This window comes from Trachurus trachurus (genome assembly GCF_905171665.1).
Source record: "Trachurus trachurus genome assembly, chromosome: 17".
NCBI lineage: Eukaryota > Metazoa > Chordata > Actinopteri > Carangiformes > Carangidae > Trachurus > Trachurus trachurus.
In genome coordinates, this window is record NC_139900.1 from 9784999 (window position 1) to 9795684 (window position 10686).

Here is a 10686-nt window from a genome sequence, read left to right on the forward strand (position 1 = left end):
TTTGCAGTTATAAAAGATAAAAGATATAGTACTGAAATGACTGGCATTTTTGAGCTTCATGTACAGCAGATTTGGATTCTGCACCCCTTAATACCCTGAGAAATGTTGTATATTATTAATATTCACAAAATGCCTCAGGGTTATGATTTTGTGAAAATTGACACTGTTTATCTCTCTCTCCTAACGATTCTGCGGTTTTGAAGCTTTGCCGTTGTTTTGATGGACAGGTTCGGTCTCCTCTCCCATCTCTCGTTATGCCAGCCACTAAAACCGTGATAGGAAGGACCTTAGTTATCCCAGAGCACCAACTGGTTGGCAGAAGTTGACTGACAAGCCATTCATGCCATTATGGTCGATTCTTCCGCCCACCGTCACTTAAAGGAACTTGAGGCAGGATCAAGGAATGAAACTCATTAGCGATACAACGGCCGTAGCAGCTGTCAGGGTTACTGCAGCCATCAGCCAAGCTGGTGCGGGAGCGCGCATCAACTCTCCACAGCAGTGCAGCTGATGATGTGACAGTGACACTGTGGCTGAATTGGAAACGGCATAACGTTACTATACCAGTGTTTTCCATTAATCAGCCGCCACAGTTTCGTTTGGGTCCGCCGCAGCAGTCTCTCCCTCTACCTGCTGTCTCTCTCACGACACACACACACACACACACACACACACACACACACACACACACACACACACACACACGTCGCGCTTGGCTGTTAATAAACAGTAAATGCGCCATGCCGCGCTCATTGTACAGTGCTCAATTTACCGCGACACCCGGAGGTTGACCGCCCAGGCATCAGGTCAGCACACCGGCCGCCGCCGCCTCTGTGAGCCGCTGGTGCCGCTCGGCTGCTCTAGTGGCTCTGCACTCCTCCGAACACGTCGGAGAATTTCCTTACAGGCGTTGTTTGGATAAACTGACCACGGATGATTCAATCGGCTCATTGTAAAACTATTTATTTATTGAAGTAGCCTAAATATGGTGATTTTTGTACGTACAGAGCCCCAAGGCTGCGCTGCTCACACACACCTGAAGCTTCACTTTTCATTCAAATGAACTAATGCGACTGCCACAATTGTTAGATTTCATCAATGAGACCAGCATTTATCTCCTAAAAACAATTCAACCAGCTGGCAGAAAACCTCTAAAAACCTGTGGGGAAGTTACTCGGCTCGTTTTCTTCCCTGGGAGGAGGACAGCTGTTGCCCGGCCGATGAGCTCAGCTCCCCGGCTGCAGCCTCTGTGACAACTCCTCCGAAAAATGTCGGAGCAAATCTACTTACAGATGTTATTTGGATAAACTGACAACAGATTGGGAATCTAAACTGTCACTTTCTCGCATGAAAAAATATTAAAATTTAAGAAAGTGATGTTATTTCTCTACTCGCTGCTCACATAACTGTTCAGGCTGCAAGACATCCGCCGACCGCCGCTGGTCGCAAGCGGTGGAAAGCCGAAGCTGTCGAGGACGCGCTTCATCGCCCATTAGCAGTAAAAAACTTAAAACGCATGTGCATTTCTTCACAAATCCTGCCTCATGAACCTTTAAGTTAATTCATAAACTAATTTTTCACAAGCCACATCTCTCTTGAACAGTTTGACACGAAAATGGCAATTTTCAGACTGACACATCAGGAGAAAATGAACTTTGTTCACGACCTGGCTGTCTCTGTCTCAACAACACACTTTTGTTTACATGGTCTTTTTAAAGCGGAATTCATTTTTATTCAGAATTAAATTATTTTAAATCGGAATTAAAGCTCTCATGTAAATGGGGCAAATCTTGCAAGATTTGGCACAGATCTCCTAGGCAACGTCAAACAAACGTTCGCAAATGCCCACGAAAATTATTTTCATAATGCTAAGTTTACATAGCTATCAGTCATAGCTATGTAAATATTTAATGTTATCATAAGAAAATATAAGTATCCCACTTTCATCTGCCTACAAATTTTATAAATCCACACACATGTTCACAGAACGAGGTGGGGTGACGGTTGACCACGCCCATAGGAGACAGGAGGTGTATACCATTTCATATCATTGAAGCAGCCTCTCATGGGGTATCTAGGTGGTAAATAGAGTATCTTTGGCGTGGTCGATGGATGTTTACATCCAGGTTTCATTTCTTGTTCACATGCATCAAACTAGAGAAAGGTTCACACATGTCAATAAAAATAAAAAGCCCAAATGTGTCCACAGTGCTCCCAGTGGTCAGAGACAACACAGAGGCTCCTTTAACTTGACATTTCAGTTTTTCTTCTGGAGTCTCTCCATGACATGGACACTGATGACAGCAGCCACCATGACGATCAGACCCACAGAGAAGACGACTGTCTTCACCAGGCAGAGAGAGACACCAGCAGAGAGACTCTCTGAACCTGCAACACAACAACCACCTTCATCAGACTGACACTGGTCAACAGGAAGTCATCAACCTCTTATTATCCTTGACCTCCAGATGTAAATCCTCTCCTGTCTTCACAAACACAGGAGTCTGAACTCTGGACCCTGTGGAAACAAAACACACATAATACAATAAAAATAACAGACAGTTGATTTCTTTTAGTAAATACTGTGTTTCTATTTCTCATTTGTGACACCTATATTATTAAGTCAAAATCATGAAGCATGTGTGTTCTGTGTTTCTGTTTCATCATGATTCACAGTAACAATAGTTGTGAAAACATAATTAACTCTTCTTTTAGCGCCACCTGCTGGAGGACAGAGCTCTTTACTTGTTCACACAGTGTAGAGTGAAGACTGTCACCATCAGTGAGATAATGACGAATAAAATTTGTTTTTGTATTTATAAAAAAATAAATGTTTATTTTCTCACAATGAACCAGACAAATACCGACATGTGTCCACCTCTTCCTCTACATTTCTACGTATTATCATCTAACAGTGTAAATTCATTTCAATTCAATATCTGCCTGGTTTACACATAATCCCTTACTGTATTTGTTTGTATTTTTACCTCCTTCTTTTTTGCTTTCTTTCTATTTTTGCTCACCTACTTTACCACAATGTTTCAGTGCTGAGGTGCAACAACCAGAATTTAACAAGAAGAAAAAGAACCCATTTATGAAATTAAATGAAATATATTATTTTACCTTGACATGAAGACACCAGGAAAACAGCAAATAAAAATGAAATACGTCCCATTCTGATGCCTTTCAACATTGTGTATCAGTGCAGGAAAAACTTTACAGACGTCCTGAACATGACAAATGTCACACAGTGATCTATATGAGGAAGTCAACTTCTTTTCTGTGGCTCACCAGACTTCCTACGGTTCTAACACAGCATTGTGCACTTGCGTATTGACTTTAATGCTTAAAATTCAGCACAGCACACCTGGTTAAGAACGATTGAATCTGGGAAATGTGGCCATTGTTTGTATGTAATCACCAGTTATCTGCACTTGTGCAGTACAAACTCCACAGTCTGACATTTGTAGATTCTTCAGTTTCACAGAAACCCTTGGATCATAATGAGTTGAAATGTGAATAATGTGTCTCGATCATTGAACTTCCACACTAAAGGCTGATCCATCCAAAACACACAGATCAGATCAGCCTAATCCAACTCCAGAAGTAAATCGTCCCCCCTCAACACAGTCACATGAGTCGAACCTCTGGACCCTGTGAAAACAACACAGCATAATGCAGTCTTAATGATCATTAAAGTTGATTATAAACAGTATACAGTCCATGAAAGAGGAGCCACTGGTTTGAACCTCATGTTGTCAACATTCATTCCAGTTTGTATTGTTATTTGACAGAGACTAATAATTTTAGATTTTCTCATCACAGACATTTGTCTCTGAAAGTCACAATTTATCAGAAGTGTTGTTGGTGACAACAGCTTTTTTATTTGTCTTACCTGCAGCCTCTGTGCAGACCAGCGGTCCCAGTATCACAAAGACAGACTTCATGTTCTCTGGCCTCTCTCAGACCAAACTGAACCAGTGGGAGGTGGTGGTGGGTTCTGCACAAATGCAAACTTCCTGTCAAAACCAGATGTAGATTCACAATGTTCCCACGTCAAAGTAAACTCCTCTACTCAAACTTTCCCTTTCAGTTCTGTTGTATTGATCTTCATCAGTGTCAGTAGGTGCGTTTCCATCAGCTGTTTAGATGCATCGAGATGTATCGCATCGGAAAATGATGATGGCATTTCCCAGTAATTCGAATCACTTTGGATGGAAACATGGCTAGTGATCGTCTGTGCAGTGCAACACATGAAAACACAGCTCAGGTTAGGAGCTCTGTCTTCATGCATCACATATACCGACCACTTCTTTCTACATGTGACAACGACGAAACACATGTTTCACATGAGGAGAGAGGTCAAAGGTCACAACCTCTGGTGCTACTCTCCATGTTTACCTGCTGAATGACACAATCATCTGTGACCATAGCAACCAGGTCAGCAGGACCAATGACAGTATGATGATTGATCCCTTTTGTCCCTGACGCACTGACAAGTTGTTGAAAACTTAACTCAACTTTTATGTTTGAGCAACTGTTACAGGAAGATATTTAGAAACAGCAGCAGATTCTCTCTGTCAGCGTCTGAAGTCAGTGAGATAATGACCATTAAAGGGACATTGTGTAGCTTCTCCATTCACGAAAATTGATTATTTTGTTCAAAAGTATGTGTTTCATTTATCAGTTATTATTACCCCTATAAACCAACTTTAGTGTTCTGGTAAGCTTTAAATTTGACATTCATATTCATTCATACACAGAGCGATCAATTTTTTTTCTGACCTGAGCTGTGTTTTCATGTTTCTTGTTGAATTAAAGATGTTAATAACTTCTGTGAGCCCTAAACCACAGACAATCACTGACACTGATGAAGATCAACACAACAAAACTTAAAGAAGAAGTTTGAATAGAGGAGTTTACTTGCCGATGGAACATTGTGAGTCTACATGTGGTTTTAACAGGAAGTTTGCATTTGTGTTTCAGTCTGTTCAAGCTGAACCCACCACCTCACACTGGTTCAGTTTGGTCTGAGAGAAGCCAGAGAGCATGAAGTCTGTGTTTGTGATACTGGGACTGCTGTTCTGCATAAAGGCTGCAGGTAAGACAAATAAAAAAGCTCTGGAAACTCAAAAATTCCAGGTAACTGGCTGTGATAGATTTTTTATATTTGGAGTCTGAACTAAAATTCTTATGTTTTGATAAGATAAGATAAGATTACACTTTATTGTCAGATCACTGAAATTTGTCTTGCGTCCCATGACGTCCAAAATAAAATATACGATATGAATAAAACAACACAATATTAGGCCAACAAATTATCTTTTGTTGAGATAACTTATTAAGTAGATGAAATAACTTTAATTTTTGAATTTAAAACACTTAAAATTCTAAACAATAGGGGCGGTGTTTAGCTCAGTTGGTAGAGCACCCGCCTCATGTGTTGTGTCTCTGCCTCCCATTTCCGGTCTCTCTCAACTATCCTGTCAATTAAAGGTGAAAAAGCCCCCAAAAATATATACTGTATGTAAAAAAAATTCTAAACAATAATAGGCTAGTTTTGCCAACTCAGTTTTTTGTTCAGATACAGTACCTTTCAAATGTAGTGCTGGGCCATTAACAGTGTTAACGTGCCTCGTTAACGCGAGACTCTCATCGCGCGATAAGAAAACTTGGGTCCACATTCGGCCCACGACGATCCACTGGCACTGACGCATCTATTTATGTGAGAGATAAGGTGCGCACTCCTCTATGTTGTTTCGATTTCACCCCACTCTTTTTTTTAAAGTATGTTTTTGGGCTTTTTATTGCTTTTAATTGATAGCACAGTCGAGAGAGAGACAGGAAATGGGGAGGCAGAGAGGGGGGATGACATGCAGGAAAGGGCTGCCCGATGCAGGATTCGAACCGGGGCCGCCTGCAGTGAGGACTGGAGCCTCACCATGGGGCGGCAGCTCTACCAAGTGGGCTAAACACTACACCGATTTCACCCCACTCTGTATACGTCGTAGACCTGCGCTTGTGTAAACAGTGTGTGAAGTGAAGACGTACTGCACAATGAGGGAAAACACTTTTGACACTTGTCTCTGTTAAATAACAATGTGGAATGTGCTGATAACATGAAATACAATCAGTGGCTCCTCTTTCATGGACTGTCCTGTTTGAAATCAACTTTAATGATCATTGAGACTGAATTATCCTCTGTTCTTTCCACAGGGTCCCTGGTTGTGTTTGTGCGGAAAGGGGAAGATTTACTTCTGGAGTTAAATAAGGATGATCTAGCCCATTGGCAATATCAGTACAGTTCATCTGTGAAGTGGAAGTTCAATTATGGATACACATTATTCACATTTTCAACATTCTCTGGTCAATACAGAGGAAGGGTTGCGGTGTCTGTGAAACTGAAGAATCTACAAATCTCAGACAGTGGAGTTTATACTGCAGTGGTGGAGAGAACCTATGGTGGCGGAAAAAAAATAGCTGTCTACGACGTCACAGTTGAAGGTGGGTTTGTTAACAACACTACAGACACTGACAGAGAATCTGCTGCTGTTTCTAAAACAAAATCTACTCACTGTGATTGAAATATGTTGTGTTGTTTATTGTGCTGACTGAATCGTTGCATCACTTTTGGGAGACTGGTCCGCATTTTGAGGATTCTGAATGGACAAACCATTATGAAGATTATGGAGAATATTATGATTTCATCATTTTCACCTGGTAAAGGAAAATTGTCTGTGGAAAATGTCTCTGTGAAATTGAAGTGAAGTTTATACTGTACAAGTGCTGGAGATAATGAAGATTATACAACAAGTAGTTCCGACCAAGCAATCTGATTGGTCAATAAGACATTTAGAACGTGCTCAAATCAGCATTACAGCACGGCTGACTCATCACTGAAAATATTACTTCGCCATGTCAATTTGTTTATACATCTCCATGGCAACATGGATTTTCCCCCCTTTTATTTTATTACTCGTGAAAATAAATCACAAACTACACTGACCTCCTGTAGGTTGTTCCTGTCAGCTGCCAAAGTCAGATTTATAGAACAATTATTTTATTTTATTTTTTGTTAATATATTGTAAACCTCCCCGTTACAGCCGAGAGGATTGTCTCCCTCCCATGTGTGTAACGTCACAAAGTCGGAGAGTTGTGATCGCGGTGAATATGTTTTTCTAAAATATGGCCTGGAGCTGAATATTTCATTGGATAAAACGGAGGTGATTACCTGTATGTTTCTCTCTCTCCCTCTCTCTCGCTTGCGCCGTTTGGGCTTTTAAATAATCTGGAGTAATCGTTTGGCTTTCTCTATCAGCTGTGTCGGCGACACGGCGCTATAACTTCATTTACATGCAGAGTTTGTGGTTGTAGAAGCTACATCTGTGAAAAGAAAAAAACGGCATCTTTGTTATAACTTGGGCGAGTTTGTGCAGTATTGATTTAGTTCGGGAAAGTCCGAGACCGCGTTAAAACATGAACGTCTCAAGGGGTGTTCCCACCAAACGCGATGACGCTTCATCGCGCGTCGAGATTACATGTAAAGTCAATGCAAACGCGCGATTTGACGCGTCATCGCGCCGGGCAATGCGATGGACGCGATAGCGCGGCGCGATGGACGCGTTGGCCGCGAAAAATCGCCTCCATCGCGTCGCCCGGCGCGATGACGCTTCATCGCTCGAGTTCAAATAATTGAACTTTTGCGGCGAATTCGCGTGAAGACGCGCCGCGACAGCCTATCAGCTTTGAGATCGTCACCGACGTGCTGACGTACGGACGTACTGGTGTTCCCTTGGCAGTTTAGTCAGAGCGAGTCTATTGACAATATTAGAAGTTTTCTGGTTTAGTTTAGTTTATTATTCAGATCCCCATTAGCTGCAGCAAAGCCACAGCTCTTCAGTGTTGCTTTTCCGGTGCTGTTACAAACGTTTTTGGTTTGGATATTCGGACCTGAAAGCCCGTTATCACTGCTGTTTTCAACCAGCGGGCGCTGCGAGCCGGCCGCCCCGTCCCAAAGCACTCAACAGGCGGTCAGTCACACAGTAGTTCACGGAGCTGTCTCTGCTGCAGCCAGAGACCCACACCACTGTTCCTCTCCCATCTACAGGGACAGGAACAGTGCAGCGACGGCCAGAGAATGAAATAGTGGGAGAAATGTTGTTGTTTGGGCGGGCTCGTCGCGCGACGCGATGCCGCGACGAGGCGTTTTTTGCATATTGAACCAGCGTCAAAACTGGAGCGTCTAGCGCGACGCGATTTCATTTGACGCGCGATTCAATCGCGTTCATCGCGTTTGGTGGGAACACCCCGTCAGAGTTCACTCATCTGGGACTAGAAAATCATTTCTGTTGCTAGGTCGTTACTAATGGTGCGTTCCAGGCAGGCTTTTTAACCCGTAAGTCACGACTTCAAGTCACCAGTTACGAGTTTGTAGCGTTCCAGGCAAGTTACGAGTTACGAACTGGGAACTGGGAGTAGATCGATCTAGTACGAGTTCACAGGTGGGAAGTTACGAGTTTGACTGTACGTTCTAACGGGTAACCATAGGAACAGGTCGGAAAAATACGAGTTACGGGTTGCCTGGAACGCACCATAAGGTTCGGACTATTTGCTGTAGAGGTGAACTAGGTTCCATTACACATAGGAGTCTACTGACGTGACTGATTGTGTTTCAGTTATTAGTCAGACCCCATTTATTTCCATGGAAACGGGAAGCACACTCGCAAAAAACTTTAAATTTTGAGAGCAAAATGTCCATCAACATGAATATTTATTTAATGATACGCTTTATTTTGTTGGTAATTGTTGTATAATCGCAATATTACCCTCGAGGGTGTGCTTAAACGTAATTTGAGCACTTCGGTGATGCTTGCGGACCTCGGCGCAAGCGCCTCGGTCCTGACCGCATCACCGTCGTGCTCAAATGACGTTAAAGCACACCCTCTCGGGTAATATTGCTTAAATGACAACTAGTCAAATAAATCATTTTTAACATTTATGCTGCTGTTTCTAAAACTCTTCCTGTAAACTCTCCCCTCAGATCCAGTGTCTCCAGTGAAGCTGACAGTCGACTCTGTGACAAACAGCTCAGACTCCTGTGACCTCACTGTGACCTGCAGATCACTGGACTCACATCAGATCAGCATCACTGTTACCTGTGACAACACCAGCTGCAGGCGGAAGGGAAGAGAGAAGTTAAAGTTCAGTAGTGGTAGTGGTACTTTCCATGTTTACCTGCAGGAGGACATGCTCATCTGTAACTATAGCAACCAGGTCAGCAGGACCAATGATACGATGAAGATCAGGGATTTCTGCCATCGAAATCCTGTTGGTAAGAGTCACAGATTGTTAACGATTCCTTCTCTCAATAGAAATAGATAGAAAATAGAAAGTCTGTGTGATGTGTAAAATATGATCTAGTGGATCCAGTGACTTTAGAAACATTTATGGTCCAACAGTCCTGAGGACTCTCAGACATGTACTCATGTATTCACACTGCTTACAGAAGTATTTGTGACATGTAAACACTTGAATTGTGTCAACATTTCTGAGTAAGTTTTTCTGAGTTTTTGTTTTTATCTTTACAGTTCTTCATGCAGCCGCCATAATTGCATCTTCAGCTTCAGCTGCTGTCGTTCTGGGTTTGATCCTTTGCAGCGTCCTTTGCATGAAGGGTAAGTTAGAAAAAGAATTCTGACTTTGACTTCTGAGAAAAATGTAAATTTTGATGAAATCAACACATACTGAATATTTTATGACTGACCTACAGATAGAAAAAGGGAGAGTGGAAATATACTGACTCTTCAGGTAAGCATCTGCAATGTGTGTTCTGCTGATTCACATTGCCCTGACATCATCTACTTAAATGATGTGTGTGTTTGGTAAAAATTCATTTAAAATCCTCATGTGATTTCTTTCTAGGAGCTGGCTGCAGCCCAAACTCAGAGTGCCAGAGAAGACTATATTACAACCACCTTTGGTATCGTTTCACACTGGACCAGATGAATCCACCAGGACCAAAGTCACCAACCTGCCACAGACAGCATCAGGTGGCTATTCAAACATACACCAAGGGGGTAGCGGACATGTTTGTAAATGGAACTGTAATACAAAGTCTTGCAGAGTTGTGTTATCACCCAGTGTTCTTTCTGTTTTGTAAATAAAATGTTTCATAACAACAATACAATGAAGGAGGGAGAAGACTGCAACCATTGACGTAAACAGTGATTTTATTTGATCAGATTTGAAAATGTTTGCAACACAATATTTGATACAAATTCAAATCTTGATTATCCATCAGTTTTGCCAAGTTTTTATTCAATAAATACAATCATTTAAATGGATTCCTCTGATAAAACATTTGTGTAGGCTTCTTTTTTTTTTTTTACTTAGATTTTTGGAAATTTCACCTTCACGAACAAAACAAAATCGTTTATGTTTATTTATACATGCAACATTAAAGCTATAACCTATAATAATTTATACATACATTACCATGCAACTCAAAGTGCTTTATTTATCTCAATAGTATAAAACAAATCAAATTCAATTATTATAAATCAAGAAGGCTTTGGTTTAGGGATTTGTTTCCACTTCCTTTTTAAAAGATGTTCATGGAGGCTGCTTGTTTGGTGTAGAGGTGTAGGGTATGTCAGAGCTTTGGAGAAAGCTGCAACTCCACTTGG

At 41.7% G+C, this 10686-nt stretch overlaps 1 protein-coding gene across 1 annotated transcript; it reads left to right on the forward strand.

The window, feature by feature from the left end:
• Positions 1-5014: 5014 nt before the first annotated feature.
• LOC311000373 (uncharacterized protein) lies at positions 5015-10144 on the forward strand. The gene is made up of 6 exons (XM_083991057.1): positions 5015-5101; positions 6217-6504; positions 9042-9332; positions 9589-9675; positions 9771-9808; positions 9923-10144. The coding sequence occupies exons 1-6, from the start codon at positions 5050-5052 to the stop codon at positions 10004-10006; spliced, it is 840 nt and encodes a 279-aa protein (XP_083847183.1). The 5' UTR covers positions 5015-5049; the 3' UTR covers positions 10007-10144.
• Positions 10145-10686: the final 542 nt, after the last annotated feature.